Source organism: Sus scrofa, chromosome 14, assembly GCF_054392235.1.
Source record: "Sus scrofa isolate SSC_HxYL_T2T_F1_AM1 chromosome 14, Sscrofa_HxYL_maternal_Yorkshire_Landrace_v2.0, whole genome shotgun sequence".
NCBI classification, from domain to species: Eukaryota; Metazoa; Chordata; class Mammalia; order Artiodactyla; family Suidae; genus Sus; species Sus scrofa.
The window spans coordinates 146,893,004-146,911,585 of NC_139396.1; the positions used below are offsets into that span (position 1 = coordinate 146,893,004).

The 18,582-nt window shown below is 39.1% G+C and overlaps 1 protein-coding gene across 4 annotated transcripts in view; it reads left to right on the forward strand.

Annotated features, from left to right (window-relative positions):
- Positions 1–18,582, forward strand: part of NHLRC2 (NHL repeat containing 2) — an 80,076-nt gene that overhangs the window by 50,377 nt on the left and 11,117 nt on the right. For 2 of the 4 annotated variants that reach the window (NM_001243561.1, XM_084992894.1), the window contains 5 exon segments: positions 5,290–5,389; positions 12,986–13,217; positions 13,775–13,897; positions 15,063–15,272; positions 16,473–16,689. In NM_001243561.1, the coding sequence (NP_001230490.1) occupies positions 5,290–5,389; positions 12,986–13,217; positions 13,775–13,897; positions 15,063–15,272; positions 16,473–16,689 (882 nt within the window). 4 annotated transcript variants of the gene reach the window in all.

Below are 18,582 nucleotides of genomic sequence, written 5' to 3' on the forward strand. Positions count from 1 at the left end.
GAAGGAACTTTTCATTTATGATGATATTCTTTTTTAATAGTATTTCCATTTTACTATTTCTTAGGGAATTTCAGCAGATAGATGAAATCTCTATCTATTTAGTTATGTTGGCCATCTTTCTCTAGATTCTTTACCATAGTGAGTAATGAGTTCAAAGTCCATGTCATAGATCCAAATGTTGGGTCATCTCCAAGTCAGTTCCTGTTGATTTTTCTGTTGAGAGGTGTTTGTTTGTTTGTTTTTTATTTGGTTTGGGAGATTTTTGCTTACTTTTCTGTACGTCTTCTCATTTTTTGTCAAATTCCAGTCATCTTGTGTGGAACTATAGAGGCTGAGATCAATAGTATGTATGTCATTATTAATGGGAGATTATAGGAGATTGAATCAATGTAGTCAAAAGATGGGCTGGATCTGGATTTTATCATTACCCTGAGTTCCGTCAGTTCACCATGGCTTTCCTATTCCTTTATTACTTAAGCATGGGGGCCTGGATGCTGGAGGCTTTTTCTCAGTGTTGGTACCCCATGCTCAGCTTTCAGTCACCTTGCACAGCCAAGCCACACTCTTGCAGCTCCCCAAGGCTAGACTGCTGCTGTCTTCTGTACTAGGTTGCCTTGGGGCTAAGGGACTGTTCTCTGTTGTTTTGGTCAGCCTCAGTCTTAGAAAAGCTGGTGTGCTTGGCCCTCCATGAAACAAGCTTTTTCTTTGATCCTTTCCCTTTAATCTGGCCGCTAAACAGTGTCTTGTATCTGTGAGTGGTTTTGAAGCATTTCCTGCTTCTCCCTCAGCAGCAGGAAATCTCTACTTGGTGTCAGTATGAGGTCTTTGGCCAAAGACCCTTGCCCCTTCCCCAGAGGTAGAGAGACTTTTTTTCCTCTCCCCTTCCTCCAGTTATAATTGGTCCTTTCCCATGCAGGGAAGTGATGGACTTGTTACCTTTTCCCAGTGGCTTAAGGCTTTGCTTCATGGGGGGAGATTTAGAAACTGTAGAAAAAACTATTTACACTAAAGGACCGTTTCACAGATGCCATTAAGAGGGTTTTAGTCATTGGGATCTAGTTTGATCATAGTTGCTTAAAATAACAAAATTTTAAAAAGCTCAACTGCAGGTAAAATTTTCATATTTCATTTGCTGATTTTGTTCCTATTTTCTAAAACTGTTTCACTAATCCTTATTGGTAATTATAGGAGGGTTGCCTTTAAAAGTTCTTAACTCCCAAAACCTTTTTAGCTTTTGGCATTGTCCTTTTTTAAAATTTTTAATTTATAAGAGTTCCTGTCATGGCTCAGCGGTTAATGAATCTGACAGCATCCATGAGGACACAGGTTTGATCTCTGGCCTTGCTCAGTGGGTCAAGGATCCAGCATTGCCGTGAGCTCTGGTTTAGGTTGCAGATGGGGCTCAGATCCTGTGTTGCTGTGACTCTGGTGTAGACCAGCAGCTACAGCTCTGATTCGATCCCTAGTCTGGGAACCTCTATATGCCACAGGTGTGGCCCTAAAAAGCAAAATAATAATAATAATTTTTTAAATTTGTCACTGTTGAAAGACAGTGATGCTAAGTAGACATTTAATTTAAAATTGAGAAGTTCACGCTGTGGTGCAGTGGGACTGATGGCATCTCTACAGTGCCAGGATGCAGGTTTGATCCCCAGCCTGGCACAGTGGGTTAAAGGATCCAGCATTGCCACAGCTGTGGTATGGGTCACAACTGCTGTTCAGATCTGATCCTTGGCCCTGGAATTGCATATGCCACAGGGTGGCCAAAAAAGGAAAAGAAAAAAAAAAATTGAAATGTTCATGATTGCCACATTCTTGTTCAAAGGAACTAGTAACCATTCTTGGTGATACAATTATATGCTTAAGATTTCAAAATCTAGGATGGGGGTTCCTATCGTGGCTCAGCGGTTAACAAACCCAAGTAGTATCTGTGAGGATGCAGGTTCAATCCCTGGCCTCGCTCAGTGGGTTGGGGATCCAGCATTGCCATGAGCTGTGGTGTAGGTCACAGGTGTAGCTCAGATCCATCATTGCTGTGGCTCTGGCTATAGTTCCAATTCAACCTAGCCTGGGAACCTCCATATGCCGCGGGTGCTGCCCTAAGAAGACAAAGAGACAAAATCTGGGATGAACAGTATAAATTATTAATATGATTCTTATTAGTTTGATAGACAATATAAATGCCAGACTATACCCTGCCCTTTTAAAAAATTAATTACTTAGTTTATTTATTTATTTTACCCTGCCCTTTTTTAACTCTCATTTTATTTGCAAGAACAAACTCTTTAGCCCTCATTGAAATGATTACAGGGTAGAAACTTCTTGAGTGGCAGTATAGCAAGGAAGCAATGAGCCTGGACTCTGGGACTAGACCACTTGGGTTCTAATTAGTTTCCTATCTCAGTAGTTGTATGACTTTGGACAGGCCACTCAACCTTTTGATGCTTCAAGTTCCTCGTCTAAATTGGAGGTACTAGTAATACCAACCTCAGAGGCTTATTGTGAGAACTATGAGAATATTTGGAAAGCTGGAGTTCCCTCTGTGGCACAGTGGGTTTATTAATAATAATCCAGCTGCAGAGGTGTGAGTTTGATCCCCAGCCCAGCACAATGGGTTAAAGGATCTGGTTTTGCCGCAGCTGCAGCTTGGGTTCAATCCCTGGGCCAGGAAATTTCATATACCACAGGTGTGGCCATATTGTTTGTGTGTGTGTGTGTGTGTGTAGAACACTCAGAACAGTGCCTGGCACATAGAGAGTACTATGTAAGCGTTTGTGATTATCGTTTTCTATGAGAGTCTCCTGATAAAAGTCACAAAGATAGGTTGATAAGCTGAACCAACCCAAAAATGGAAAGGCAAGGGACTGGGAAAAGTACTTGAAAGAGATTATTTGGCCATAGGCTCTTCCATGGTCTACAGGGAGAGAAGGGCAGGAGTGAGCCTCGCCGCACATTCTGGAGTAGAAAGGCATGGTTGCATTTAATCAGACCTCTCTTTCTGATCACACATTAAAATGCACTTGGGTACATGAAGCCAAAGCTAAGTCATGGAGCAAGAGCGGAAGGGAGGGAAAAGAGAACAGGCCAAGCAGAGTGTTGTCCAGAAGAGCACAGGCTCACTTCTGGAGTTCCTTCGTTATGATCAGAACACCAATCTGGAATTAAACTCACTAGTGGGTTTTTATTCCAGGTTTAATGGTATGGATACCAACAAATTATTTAAATTTCAGTTCTTTATAAAATGGAGGTGATGTTAATAAGACTTGTTAATGCTAAAAGAAATAATCTGTGTAAAGTGCTTCCTAGCTCAGTGCCTTCAACATAGGAAGTGTTCTCACTGGTTATCATTTTCACCACCACACCCCATGTCATCGTTAACATCCCCGTCAGTTGCCATGTAGACCCATAAGCACCTGAATCCTGACCTGATTCCACCTCTGCTTCTACTACTTTCTCATAGGAGCTAAGTAACAGAGGCCAAGACCAAACAGATGCTCGCACTAATACTACGACACTAATACTACGACGAAGCTTTGGCCTCATAAAATAGACCCTAGTTGAACTAGACTGGCCTGTTTGGAGAAGTAAGTAGTGGAGACCTGATTTGGTCTTTCAGTCACATGTACACCAACTCAGTTCTCCTTTGACAAAGCAGAGAGGCTTTAAACCCAGGTCGTCTTCTAATGATTACATTTTTATTTCTAATCTTTATGCTTTTCGCTTCTTTTTCTTACTTGTACAAATTAGGACCTTCATATGATGCTAAATAAGTGTCGATAGCAGATCTCCTTGTCTTATTTTTATTCTCGGGGGAATGTCTTGGCTCAGGCTGCCATAACAAAATGCCACAGACTGTGTGGCTTAAACAACAGGATTTTACTTTCTCACAGTTCTGGAGGTTAGAAGTCCAAGGTCAAAGTGCCAGCATGATTAGTTTCTGGTGAGAGCTCTCTTCTAGCTTATAGAAGGTCACCTTCAAGCTTTGTCTTCACTTGGCAGGGGCAAAATAAAAAGAATGTAATTATGAAAAGCTTTTGATCTAGTCATAAAGTGATTAAGCAGAGACTCAGTCCCCGGAATATATGGATGCCTTTGTCATGTTTAATACAATTTGCCTTTGTGAAAAATTAAATCGAAATAAACTATTTTCCTTTAGATTTCATATGATAGCACTTAACACAGAGAAAGAGGCAACATTTGAAATAGATTTTTCTGTGGGATTGCCTGGGTTCAGATTCTGGTTCCTTCATTTAATGGCTCTGTGATCCTGGCAAGTTACCTGCCCTCTCTAAAGGGCCTGTAAAAATGGGCATAGTAATACTACCTGTCTCCTGGGGCTTTTAAAAAAATTTAAGTGGTAATCTCTGTACAGCGCTTAACACATAGCAGCCACAACTTATTGGCCATCAGCATTATTTTTGTTGTTGTTAAGTTGAAAGATACTTGAAAGTAATAGACGTTAAGAAAGAAAAATTTCTTCAGAACACGACTACTTGAAGTTAAAGGAAGTACAAATAAAATAGCCTTACCTAGATATTTCTTTTAGCATTAAGATATGTCTGACCATATTATTTTAGTTAATATGTCTCAATTACATGTAAAAGTAGCCTCAGAATAGAGCTTAAAGTAAAATAATGAAATATTTTAAAAATAGAATTAATTTGAGAAATAGAGCCTTGTCACATTGTAATAAGTTTTAATATGTTTTAAAAAACAAAATTATTAATTTTAGAAAAATAGCTATATTGTACTCTTAGCCTTATCACATGTCAGCTGTATCTCTGGAAAAGTTTCCCAACGAATGAACAGTAGATTTTTAGATAGCAGTGGTGATGTCAGTCTAAGAGTAAAAGCTGTGGTGGAACTATGCATTTCTTAAACTATTAAAAGATATAGTTCTTTCATGAGAAATTGTTCAAATAACTGTTCCTGAGGCATGTAATTTAGATACTTGACTGCCAGAGTTTCTTTGAAGAGTATATGTCAACCTATTTCTTCTGTCACGTAGAATAAGAAATGTTTAAAAACATTGTGCCCAGAGATGCAGGGAGACATACTGCTATTAAGAATACTTTGGAGTTTTCAGGTAAATTTATAAGTTTAAAGTAAACCTTTCACAAGGAAAATGGAAATTTTTCCACAACGACTTAAAGTATTGCAAATATTTTTATTTTCTTCTGTCAGATGATTTATAAGCATGCTACTATCTTCCCTTAAGTTTCTGCAACAATTGGGAGTGTTTGTGTTAACCAGATATGTATGTAATAATTACTGTTTATTTTCAAAAAGGTTCAGAGGCCCCAGGAGATGACATTCTGTGGATAGCCATGGCAGGGACGCATCAGATATGGGCCCTGCTGTTGGACTGCGGCAGACTACCAAAGAAGAAGTAAGTGGTAAATGTGCAGCTCACAGAATTCCTTTTCCCAAAGTCTCCATCCTTATAAGGCCCTCTGTACTAGTCAGCATATGCTGGGCTCCGCTACCGTAACAAGCAAACCTGAAGGCAATGCTCCTTTGCCAGGGAGCACCACTCTGCCACTGAAGCTGATTCAGTAGCCTCCATCTGGAGCTTTGCCAGTGGTCCTGGCCGGGTGGAGGGTGGAGTGGAGGATTGAGTTGCTCACTGACTCTTAAAGCTTCTCCTCAGAAGTGACACACATCACTTTACTTGCATTCTCACATTTCATCAGCTGCAGGAAGTCTCAAAACCACACCCGACTTTAAGGAGCTTGGGAAGAGCCTTCCCATCAATCATTCAGAAAGAGAACTGGAAACACCTTTTAACATGTAGTTCTGATATCCCTGATCATTAATTCAAGTATTTGTGTTTGTTTTATTTTATAATCATTTTTATTTTTTCCATTATAGCTGGTTTACAATGTTCTGTCAATTTTCTACTGTAGGGCAAGGTGACCCAGTCACACATACATGTATACATGCTTTTTTCTCACATTATCATGCTACATCATAAGTGACTAGATACAGTTCCCAGTGCTATACAGCAGGATCCCATTGCTTTTCCATTCCAAAGGCAATAGTTTGAATCTATTAATCCCAAATTCCTGGTCCATCCCACTCCCTCCCCTCCCCCTTGGCAACTACAAGTCTGTTCTCCATGTCCATGATTTTCTTTTCTGTGGAAAGGTTCGTTTATGCCATATATTAGATTCCAGATGTAAGTGATACCATATGGTATTTGTCTTTCTCTTTCTGACTTACTTCACTTAGTACGAGAGTCTCTAGTTCCATCCATGTGGCTGCACATGACATTATTTTGTTCTTTTTTATGGCTGAGTAGTATTCCATTGTGTATATATATCACATCTTCTTAATCCAGTCATCTGTCAATGGACACTTAGGTTGTTTCCATGTCTTGGCTATTGTGAATAGTGCTGTAGTAAACATGTGGGCTCATGTGTCTTTTTCAAGGAAAGTTTTGTCTGAATATATGCCCAAGAGTGGGATTGCTGGGTTGTATGGTAGTTCTATGTATAGTTTTCTAAGTACCTCCATACTGTTTTCCATAGTGATTGTACCAATTTACATTCCTACCTAAGTGCAGGAGAATTCCCTTTTCTCCACACCCTCTCCAGCATTTATTATTTGTAGACTTGTTAATGACAGCCATTCTGACAGGTATGAGGTGGTACCTCATGGTAGTTTTGATGTGCATTTCTCTAATAATCAGTGATGTTGAGCATTTTTTAATGTGCTTGTTGGCCGTCTGTATATCTTCCTTGGAGAAATGTCTATTCAGGTCTTTTGCCCATTTTTCCTTTGGGTTGTTGGCTTTTTTGCTGTTGAGTTGTATAAGTTGTTTGTATATTTTAGAGATTAAGCCCTTGTCAGTTGCATAATTTGAAACTGTTTTGTCCCATTCTGTAAGTTGTCTTTTTTTTTTTTTTTAATGGTTTCCTTTGCTGTGCAAAAGCTTGTCAGTTTGATTAAGTCCCATTGGTTTATTTTTGCTTTTATTTCTGTTGCTTTGGGAGACTGACCTGAGAAAACCTTTGTAAGGTTGATGTCAGAGAATGTTTTGCCTATGTTCTCTTCCAGGAGTTTGATATGTCTTGTCTTATATGTAAGTCGTTAAGTCCTTTTGAGTTTATTTTTGTGCATGATGGGAGGGTGTGTTCCAGTTTCATTGATTTACATGCAGCTGTCCAGTTTTCCCAGCATCACTTGCTGGAAAGACTGTCTTTTCCCATTTTATATTCTTGCCTCCTTTGTCGAAGATTAATTGACCATAGGTGTCTGGCTTTATTTCTGAGTTCCTAATCTGTTCCATTGGTCTGTATGTCTGTTTCGGTAGCAGTACCACACTGTCTTGATTACTATGGCTTTGTAGTATTGCCTGAAGTCTGGGAGAGTTATGCCTCCTGCTTGGTTTTTGTTCCTCAGGATTGCTTTGGCGATTCTGGGTCTTTTGTGGTTCCATACAAATTTTTGGATTGTTTGTTCTAGTTCTGTCAAAAATGTCAAGGGTAACTTGATAGGGATTGCATTGAATCTGTAGATTGCTTTAGGTAGTATGGCCATTTTTACAATGTTAATTTTTCCAATCTAGGAGCATGGAATATCTTTCCACTTCTTGAATCCTCTTTCATTTCCTTGATTAATGTTTTATAGTTCTCATCGTGTAAGTCTTTCACCTCCTTGGTCAGGTTTATTCCCATGTATTTGATTTTTGGGGGTGAAATTTTAAAAGGTATTGTATTTTTGTATTCCTTTTCTAATATTTCATTGTTAGTATACAGAAATGTGACTGATTTTTTAATGTTAATCTTATATCCTGCTACTTTGCTGAGTTTGTTGATCAGTTCAAGTAGTTTTTGGGTTGAGTCCTTAGGGATTTCTTTATATTTAGTATCATGTCATCTGCACACAGTAACAATTTTACCTCTTCTCTTCCAATTTGGATACCTTTTATTTCTTTTGTTTGTCTGATTGCTGTGCTAGGACCTCCAATGTTATGTTGAGTAACAGTGGTGAGAGTGGGCATCCTTGTCTTGTTCAGACTTTAGTGGGAAGGCTTTCAGGTTTTCTCTGTTAAGTATTATATTTGCTGTAGGTTTGTTGTAAATGGCTTTTATTATGTTAAGCTTTGTTCCCACTATACCCACTTTGGTAAGAGTTTATTATGAATGGATGTTGGACTTTGTTATATGCTTTTTCTGCATCTATTGAGATGATCATGTGGTTTTTGACTTTTCTTTTGTTAATGTGGTGTATGACATTGATTGACTTGTGTATGTTGAACCATCCTTGTGAACTTGAGATGAACCCCACGTGGTCATGGTGTATAATCTTTTTTATATGTTGTTGGATTCGGTTGATAAAATTTTGTTGAGAATTCTTGCATCTATATTCATCAGAGATATTGGCCTATAGTTTTCTTTTTTGGTGGTATCTTTGTTTGGTTTTGGTATTAGGGTGATGGTGCCTTCATAGAATGTCTTTGCAAGTGTTCCTTCTTCTTCAGTCTTTTGGAAAAGTTCAAGGAGGATGGGTATAAGTTCCTCTTTGTAGGTTTGGTAGAATTCGCCTGTGAAGGCATCTGGTCCTGGACTTTTATTTGTAGGGAGTGTTTTTATTACATATTCAATTTCATTTCTAGAGATCACTCTGTTCAGTTGATCTATTTTTCTTGATTCAGTTTTGTCAGGCTGTAAAAGTCTCTAGGAAGTTGTCCATTTCTTCTAGGTTGTCAAATTTGTTGACATACGATAGATAGTTCATAGTATTCCCTCTCTTTTTTTTTTTTTTTTTTTTATTTCTGCAGTATCTGTTGTGATTTCTCCTTTTTCATTTCTTATTTTATTTATTTGGGTTTTTTCTCTCCTCTTCTTGTGAGTCTAGCCAGGGGTTTGTTGATTTTGTTTACTTTTCAAAGAACCAGCTCTTGGTTTTATTGATTTTTTTTTTCAATTGTTTTTTGAATCTCTATTTTATTGATTTCCTCTCTGATCTTTATGATTTCCTTCCTTCTACTGACTTTAGGTTTTGTTTGTTCTTCTAATTCATTTAGGTAGTTAAGTTGTCAATTTAAGATTTTTCTTCTTTTTTGGGGAAGGCCTATATTGCTGTGAATTTCCCTCTGATCACTGCTTTTGCAGCATCCCATAGATTTGGAATGGTTGTGTAATTCAAGTATTTGAAGACTGGATTGGCAGAGTGGTTAATAGCTCAGGTTTTATAGTCTGGCCTGAGATTGAGTCCTGGCTCTGCCACTTATCTACATGAGCTTAGGAGAACCACTTTAACTTTCTAAGCCTCAGTTTCCATCTTTCTACCTCAGAGGCTTCTTCAGAGAATATGTAAGAAGACCTCAACATAGTGCCTGGCATGGACAGTAAATGTAGTAGCTTTGCTGCCAGTTAAGTATATAAAATGGAGAGTAGTTTCTCTATAAAGTTTCTTGCATTTTTTCTATAGAGCCTTTCCTCTTCTCTCTACCATGCCAGGTACAACGCACCATACTCTCTTCTATGTGACCCAGACAGTCGTTTCCCCAGAGGTAATTACCTCACTGCACTGATACTTCACACTCTCTCTGCTTCTCCCTCCCTCCTTCCCTTCCTTTTCCTTTCTCCTCCCCCTCTGGTCTCTCCCTTCCTCCCTCCCACATCTCTCTCATCTTCTCTGTTTTTGCTGTGTGTATCTGTTTACATAACTAGACAAGCTCTTTTAAAAAATTACAGACTCCCTTTAATAAAGGAAAGGGCCCTTTCTCATTCACTTTTGTGTCCTCTATACCTAGCACAGTATCTGGCACATGATAGGAGCTCAGTAAGGGTCTGCAGAAAAAAATTAATGAATGAAAGTCATAGACTATAAAGACTTTCAAGTCACCCTAGAAAGTATGTGCCAGTCACCTCATTTACCTTCCTCAGTAGAAAGGAGCAGTTGTATCAATAATCCAAAATATGAGACTTTCTAAATAATATGTATGTATTGCTTTGTGTGAGATTTTACAGCATTTAATCATTCATCTAACAAATATTTATTAAACTATACATAGGCACTATGCTAGGCAACAGGGATGGATGATATATTCACCATATTAAAAATAAAATGAGTTCCCATCGTGGCTAAGTGGAAACAAATCTGATTAGCATCCATGAGGATGCAGGTTCAATCCTTGGCCTCACTCAATGGGTTAAGGATCTAGTGTTGCCATGAGCTGTGGTGTAGGTCACAGACGAGGCTCAGATCTGGCATTGCTGTGGCTGAGGTGTAGGTGGGCAGCTGCAGCTCAGATTCAACCCCTAGCCTGGAAACTTCCATATGCTGCAGGTACAGCCCTAAAAAGACAATAACTAAAAAAATAAAGTGAAAAGATGTGGTTACTATCCTCAGTAGGTTTTCAGAGGAGGAATCAGCTCAACAAACAATCAAAAAATAGTTGGGCAGTATAGGTGCCATGTGTAAAAGGAATCACTGCAGCAGTCCTTGAAATTTAAGTTCTCCTTTACATAAATAAGAGGTACACCCAATATAAATAAGATTTGAGATATGAAGGAAGGCTTCCTGGAAGAAGCTGCTAAACTAAAACCTGATAGAGGCGTAAGAAGGAATTAGAAGAGCAGAGGTTTTCCAGGCAAGAGATGACCCTGGTGCTATCAGTGGAAGCCAGATCATAAAGTGCCTTGTGAGTCTTTTTAAGAGATTTGAACATTATTCTACATGCCTTTATAGAAACTGTTTTTTCCCCCCAGAGGCTTATTTATTTACTTATTTATTTTGTCCTTTTGTTTTTTTAGGGCCGCACCCGCGGCATATGGACGTTCCCAGGCCAGGGGTTGAACTGGCCTACACCACAGCCACAGAAATGCCAGATTCGAGCTACGTCTGCAACCTACACCACAGCTCATGGCAATGCCGGATCCTTAACCCACTGAGTGAGGCCAGGGATCAAACCTGCAACCTCATGGTTCCTAGTCGGATTCATTTCTGCTGCGCCACGACGGGAACTCCCTTTATAGAAACTTTTAAGCTGGGAAGTAAAGCGATAAGATTTGTGTTTCTGAAAAAACATTCAAGTGCATTTGGAGTGTGGCAGGATTAGAGACAGAGATATCACTGAGGAGGCTGTTGCTCTTATCCAGGCCAGGGATGACAGTAGCCTGAACAGTGAAGCGACCAGTAACATTTAAGATGAGGTGTAATCATCAACAGCAAAAAAGAAGCAGCTGAGATGAGCAGGATGTGCTGTTTTAAGTGACGGCTATTTTGGATTTAGGTGGTCCAGAGTGGAATCAGTGGAATCAGTTTCCGCACAAGTAGAGTTGTCACTCATTCCCAATAGGAAAATGTCCAGTGGATCCCTTTGACCAGTATTACAATTTTAAGGATGCTTTATCTTTGTTACAGATCTTCAAGTGGTAATAACTCCTAACCCTTTAGAAGTTACTATTTCTCTCTACTCTTTCTACCTCTTATTTAATTAAGGCAAATTAAATTTTTACAACTCCTTTATTTATTTGGCATATTTGTTATTACGTGTATCTCTTTGACCGGGTTATTTTTATAAGTTCCTTGAAAAAGTGTCCATATGTATACATTCTGTATCCCTTTGCCTCCACCCTCTGCTCCCTACCTAAGTTAACACTGGGATCAGGAGTTCCCGTCATGGCTCAGTGGTTAACGTATCTGACTAGGAACCATGAGGTTTCGGGTTCCATCCCTGGCCTCGCTCAGTGGGTTAAGGATCCACCATTGCTGTGAGCTGTGGTGTAGGCCGCAGATGCGGCTTGGATCTGGTGTTGCTGTGGCTCTGGCGTAGGCCAACGACTACAGTTCCGATTGGAGCCCTGGGAACCTCCATATGCCGTGGGTGTGGCCTTGGAAAAAGACCAAAAAAAAGACAAAAAGAACACTGGGATCGTATCAACCAATGAGTGACTGATGGTCATTTTGGACTTTACATGTCGTGCCCTTTAGAAAACGACATACAGTCGCTATCATTTTGCGTTTGAAGTCAGCTTCTCCCTACCGTGTCTTCCTTACAGCTCCTCTGGAATAAACTTAGAAACCAAGGTATAAAACTTTTTCTGTGTTACAAAATGAGTCATTACGATAGTTCTTTTTTTTTTTTTTTTTTTTTTTTTTTTTTTTTTTCTTTCCCCAAGGCTGCACTCGTGGCATATGGAGGTTCTCAGGCCAGGGGTCGAATCAGAGCTGTAGCTGCTGGCCTACACCAGAGCCACAGCAATGCAGGATCTGTGCTGCTTCTGCAGCCTACACCACCGCTCACGGCAGTGCCAGATCCTCAACCCACTGAGTGAGGCCAGGGATCGAACTTGCATCCTCATGGATGCTAGTCAGATTCATTTCTGCTGAGCCACAACAGGAACGCCATTACAATAGTTCTTTAAATAGAAATTTTCCTAGTTTATATAAGAAATGGATGTATACAGTTGATTAGTTAGAGCAGTATAATTATATTATTTTCTCAAAATGAGTACCTGGCTATTTTTCAAAAATGATTTAATTCTTTTTGCCAGCCTCTATTTATATACAAAAAAATAATACACTTAATGCAAATTAAAGCTTTAAACTATGAAGAGCTAGGTAATCTTTTTAATTCCCTTTCATATCTAATATTGCATGAAGCTAAGAAGAGGTCAAGAAGTGAAGGTGGGATTTAGCTGTACCCATCTCTGATCATTAGGAGAAAGAAAAAAACATCCCTTCAATGATATGGTTTTTATTCTTGTATTTCTGACATTATCAAGGATTTCCTTTCTGGCCATTGAAAGTAGTTTCAGTTATGTTAATCAAAAGAACAAAAAGTAGAAAGGTAGGTAAATAAGTTAATGATTAGAAAAACTACAGTGAAAACCGATTTGCACAAGATCCCCAGATCTTCTATATAATGCTTATCCCCATTGACTTCATCATTTACATTCATTTGTTAATATCTAAGTTGGAAACAGCAGTAACAGCGTTGACTTCACCTATAAACTTGTCTTTTTTTTAGTGAGTTAAAAAAAGGAACCTGCCTTCGGTTTGCTGGAAGTGGAAATGAAGAGAATCGAAATAACGCATATCCTCACAAGGCAGGTTTTGCCCAACCTTCAGGTCTTTCTGTGGCCTCAGAAGATCCCTGGAGCTGCCTGTTTGTGGCAGACAGTGAGAGCAGCACAGTAAGAACCGTCTCACTGAAAGATGGAGCAGTGAAGCACCTCGTGGGAGGAGAGAGGGATCCCATGGTAAGGAAAGGCACTCTTGCGCAGTGTGCCTGCTTACAAAGCTGGCGATTTTCTGAATTGTGAAGAGTTAATAAAATCTAGGAAGGAGGAAGTTCTTGGCTTAATGGACGTCAAAACAAAGGAAATGTGAACATAAAGAAACACAAGTAACAATACCGTCTAAGAAAAGTAAACTGACTCTACTTGATTATATATAAATGGCTTCAGGGAGAAAGGAAGGATGAAATACTGATTACCAAGGGAAGGGAGAAATGTGTAGATTAGATATTTGGCAAAACAGTGGAGAGAGCACCAGATTAGTAAACGTGACTGTTCCCTGACCTGATGTGTGATTTTTGTGAATAAAATTCCTAAGCTCCACAAATTAATTCAGGTTCATAATTTTATCACTTTTTTCCTAGTTTGGATTAAATGCCCAACCCTGTTTGTATAAAATCATACTTTTTCCTCTTAAACTAAAGTAGCATATATAGCCATTTTAATTTTCACTTTATACCCTAACAAAGCACTGTAAAAAATTTTAATACATGCTGTTTCTTTCTTTTTGGAAAAAAAAGAATTTATTTGCTTTTGGTGATGTTGATGGAGTAGGAATCAATGCAAAGCTTCAGCACCCACTTGGAGTAACTTGGGACGAGAAAAGGAATTTACTTTATGTGGCAGACTCTTACAATCACAAGGTGAGTCTTAACAGAATTATATCATACCCTGCATTTCACTTGGTATTTAAAATGCTGCAAGATCTATGAGCCTCCTACAGCTGCCAGTCTAAAACATAACAGTCTTTGACAACTGTACATAAGCCTTTCTGTTCTTTTCTTGGTCCTTTTTTTTTTTTTTTGCTTTTTAGGGTTGCACCTGTGGCATATGGAAGTTCCCAGGCTAGAGACTGAATCAGAGCTACAGCTGCTGGCCACAGCCATACAGAATCCAGGCTACATCTTCGACCTACACCACCCCTCACTTTTCTTGGTCCTTCCCTTGGAAAGAGGATATGGTAGTACTCTGAGCTGGGGAAAGGGCTAAACAGTTCCCAATGGCTATGGCCAAAAATCGTGGATCGCAAGCCATTAAAGCTGCTCAGAAACATGTTCATTAAGCAAGGACAAGCCAGGTAGCAGGGAAATTAATATGTCAACAAGTCAGCATTTTAAGCTTTTGCATAGTTGCCATGCTTGTTAGCAAATTATTCCATTTTCATCAGCATTTCCATTTTTTGTCTCTGTTACATCAACTATGCATTTTTCTTTTTTACAATAAATGGTGGAAAATAAATGTTAATATTTTGGGTTTTGTTTTGGTTTGGTTTTTTTGCTTTTTAGGGCCACACCTGCTGTATATGGAAACCAGGGATTGAACCTGCATCCTATGGATACTAGTTGGGTTCATTACCACTGAGCCACAACGGGAACTCCAGTATTTTGTGATGAGAGATTATGAATTTAATATAATTGAAACACAATGGGAAATTATTAACACAAGTAGCAAATCCTCAGCCAGTGTTAGATGCTCATGAGAAGAAAGTCTGTTTAACTCTGAGGAAAAAGAATAATATTAAATTTTTTTTAGTTCCATAAATAATTTTATCAGAGATTGCTTTAAGTAGATAAGATGTAACTGGAGATTTTACAATGTTTAGCTTTCAGAATAAAATATCTCCCCTTAGACTGTAATTTGAATGTTTGGTATTTTAATAAAATATGGAAATGCCTGTTCTTTTTTTGAGATTTATTAAGAATACTAATGGCAATCAGGCATTCTTTAGCTTGCTTAATATTATACTTTTTCATACTACAAACATGAAATTGAGCCTTGGGTATATAAATTTTTTTTCTCTCTTTTTAGATTAAAGTTGTGGATCCCAAAACAAAAAGCTGTACAACATTAGCAGGAACTGGAGATGCAGGTGACACAATCGGCTCCAGTTTTACCAAGTCAACTTTTAATGAACCAGGAGGCTTGTGTATTGGAGAGAATGGTCAGTTATTATATGTAGCAGATACCAATAACCATCAAATTAAAGTGATGGATTTAGAAACAAAAACGGTTTCTGTGGTAAGTAATCTCAAAGTATAGTTAAAAGGTATCATGTTAAGAAAGAGTCTGGGAGCTCCCTCAGTGGCGTCTTGGGAGTGCAGGGACACGGGTTCAATCCCACGCCCAGCACAGTGGGTTAAGGATCTGGCATTGCCACAGCTGCGGCTAGGATCTGATCCCTGGCCCGGGAGCTCCATATGCTGAGGGGTGGCCAAAAAATGAAAAAAAAAAAAAGAAAGATTGTGATCCTCAGCAATGACAGAGGCACTTTTGGTCAGGTCTTGTCCAGTGGTGAAAGTGAAACAGGTAGACTAGAGAATGAGTGCTTACGTCAAGGACATTCAGTTATTTTTAAAACCATTGCATTTGTGCCAAGAGTGTTTGATAAAGACACTAGAAGTTGAAGAGAATTTGATGAACTTTCAGAAAAGAAGGGAAGAAAAGAGGACTCGGGTCTATTTTTAAATGTAGACATACTGACACATACCACACACACACACACTATGTGGGTTGAGTTGTCTCATTTTTTTTTTTTTCAATGATCCTTAGATTAATGCGTAGTCTTTGTTTCCTCTGATGGATTCATTACCAAATAATCTTTATAAGGAGCTCTAGAAGCCACATTTCTCAAGACATTAACAATAAAATTGGAAGAAACTTAAGCTTTAATCAGTTTCTTAAAGATATGGACATGGTCTCTAATAAATTTCAAGTTACCCCTTTATAAATCACATTTTCCTGAAAAAAAAAAAGCAAAAGTTTTTTTTTTTTATAAAATTCTAGGAATTTCCAAGATGCATTTTAAAATACAAACAGGTTGCCACCATAACGTGTGTCGTTTCTCTTAACGTAGATCTCTGATGTAAGATAAATGACATCTAATAGTTTGCAGTGAAAATTATAAGAGGATGTATGTTATATCCACTACATCTAAATTGATAAAGTTTTACTTTTAATCTCCCTGCTCTCTGTAAACATATTAGACAATTTAATTCAGTTTCTTTCATAAATCTTGGCAGTCTTTTTGCCAGGATGAAATATTTTTCTGAACCTGCAAAGTAATTGTAAGGAGATCTTATAAATGCATTCTGATTCAGTTTAGAATGACAATTAAGTTTCCTTGACACAGAACCTCAGTTTTGTACTGAAGTCTAAAAATAAGCTCTCTCACTCCATATAATATTGTAAAAACAAAACAGATTTTCTTTTTCCCCCTAGCTCCCAGTCTTCAGATCCGAAAGTGCCGTGGTGGACGGCCCAATCCTAGCAGAAAAACGGACATTACCCAAACTACCTAAATCTGCTCCGGGCATTAGACTTTCCCCAGTGGCTGCGTCTCCAGGACAGACTCTTCAGTTCAAGCTAAGATTAGACCTCCCATCAGGAACAAAGTTAACTGAAGGAGCACCCAGTTGCTGGTTTCTGTCAGCTGAAGGTATGACAGTCATCTCGCAAATGCAAATATTTCACAAATTCTTAATATTTAATCTAGTAATTTTTCTCATTTGTTATATTTTTACTCTACAGTTAGGTGAGATTTGAGGGTGGTCTTGTAAAACAGAGAGATCTAGATCTAACCCCATTTTAGCAGGTTTTTTTAGTCTTTGAGATTCTTTCTCTCTTTTATTAAAGAACAATGTAACTCACCCAAGTTAATCATTTTGCCACCATTTGCTGGTAGACCGGTTCATCACATGAGGCAGATGGCTGTGATCTTAGAATAATAGGTCCTTGAATATTAGAACTGAAAGGTACCAAAAGACACCATCTGTTCTAAGCCTATTTTATAAATGAGGAGGCTAATGGCTCAAAGAGATAAAGTGATTTGCTCAAGGGCATGTATTGAATTAGGTCAAAAGATGGAATTTGAACCCAACTCAGCTAGTGCTTTGGTTTAGTGTCTTTTCCATTATGCTGCTCCATCTCAAGCTAGCTCTAGGGTTATTAGTTCTAAAATGAAACTAATTTTTTAAAGACATAAAATTCAAAGCCACCAATTGCACATTTTGATGTTACAAACGTTTCCAACCTTACTCTCAGTTTCTGTGCTCAACTCATCATGGTTGATGGACCAACAGCGGTCCACAGACTGCATACTTTGGTGGCACTGTTGTAGAGCACTGCAGCCTAAAGAGATCAAGGAGGAGGAGGAACCTGCACAGAAGGCTGAAGAGTGAATATACGCAAGGAGAAGCAAAACCAAGAGAGTGTAGTTTCCTGGAGCCAGGTGTTTTAAGGAGGAGCTATTGATAGATCAGGTAAGATAAGGACTAAGAATTGATTGTTGATTTAATGTTAGAGAGTTCATTGATGTCCTCAACTAGAGCCGTTTCAGAATGATGGAGGAGGTGCCTGATTAGAGCAGGTTAAAAAGCAGTGGAAGAGGAGGGTCTAGAGAAAGCAAACACAGACAGCTCTTTGAGGAGTTTAGCTAAAGAGACAAGGGAAGATAGAGTCGTTTCTAGAAAGGGAAGAATAGAGTTGAGAGAGCAGTATTTTTATTACATTGATGGCACAGATCAGTAGAGAAAAGAAGCAAAGATATGTGGTGGGGGTGGGTATCCTTTAGGACATGAGACGGGCTGGGATCTAGTGCACAAGGGGAAGGCTGGCCTTTGCTAGGAATGTGGGCAGCATTTCCCCAGTAAAGAGAGAAGGCCCAGTAATCTGGATGGGTAGCTGTGAAGGTGGGTGCTTGTGGAAGTTCTTTCCTGAAAGCTTCTGTTCTCTTAGTACGTTGGCAAGCACAGCCGTCAGCCGAGAGAAAGAGGTGGTGGAGGAGACGGTTTGGAGGTTTGAAGAAAGAAGAGGGCCAGGAAAGTGAGAGGATGACCACCCAAAGGAAATACAGTAGGACTGCTGAACGGCCTGAAGGCTGCATTTGGGGCTAGCTGTCATGAATTGAAAGTCAGGCTAGTCCACGGGGAGAGTGTTTTTCTCTAGCCAGAGTTAGGCGCAAGGAAGTGTAGATGTTGACTAACTGGTTTGATCAGCAGGTCTGTGAGTCCTGATTCAGTATTAATTGTGATTGCCACTCTACCTTCTAAATCCATGGTAAAAATCTCACAGATTCTATTCTGAAGAATTAAAGTGATTTCCCCCCTAAGTATGTTGTTTTCTAAAAATGCATGCCTGCTTTTGGGAGTTCCCATTGTGGCTCGGTGATAACGAACCTGACTAGTATCCATGAGGATAATGCAGATTCCATCCAGTCCCTGGCCTCGCTTAGTGGGTTAAGTATCCAGCGTTACCGTGAGCTGTGGTGTAGGTTGCAGATGAAGCTCAGATCCTGTGTTGCTGTGAGTGTGGTGTAGGCCAACAGCTGCAG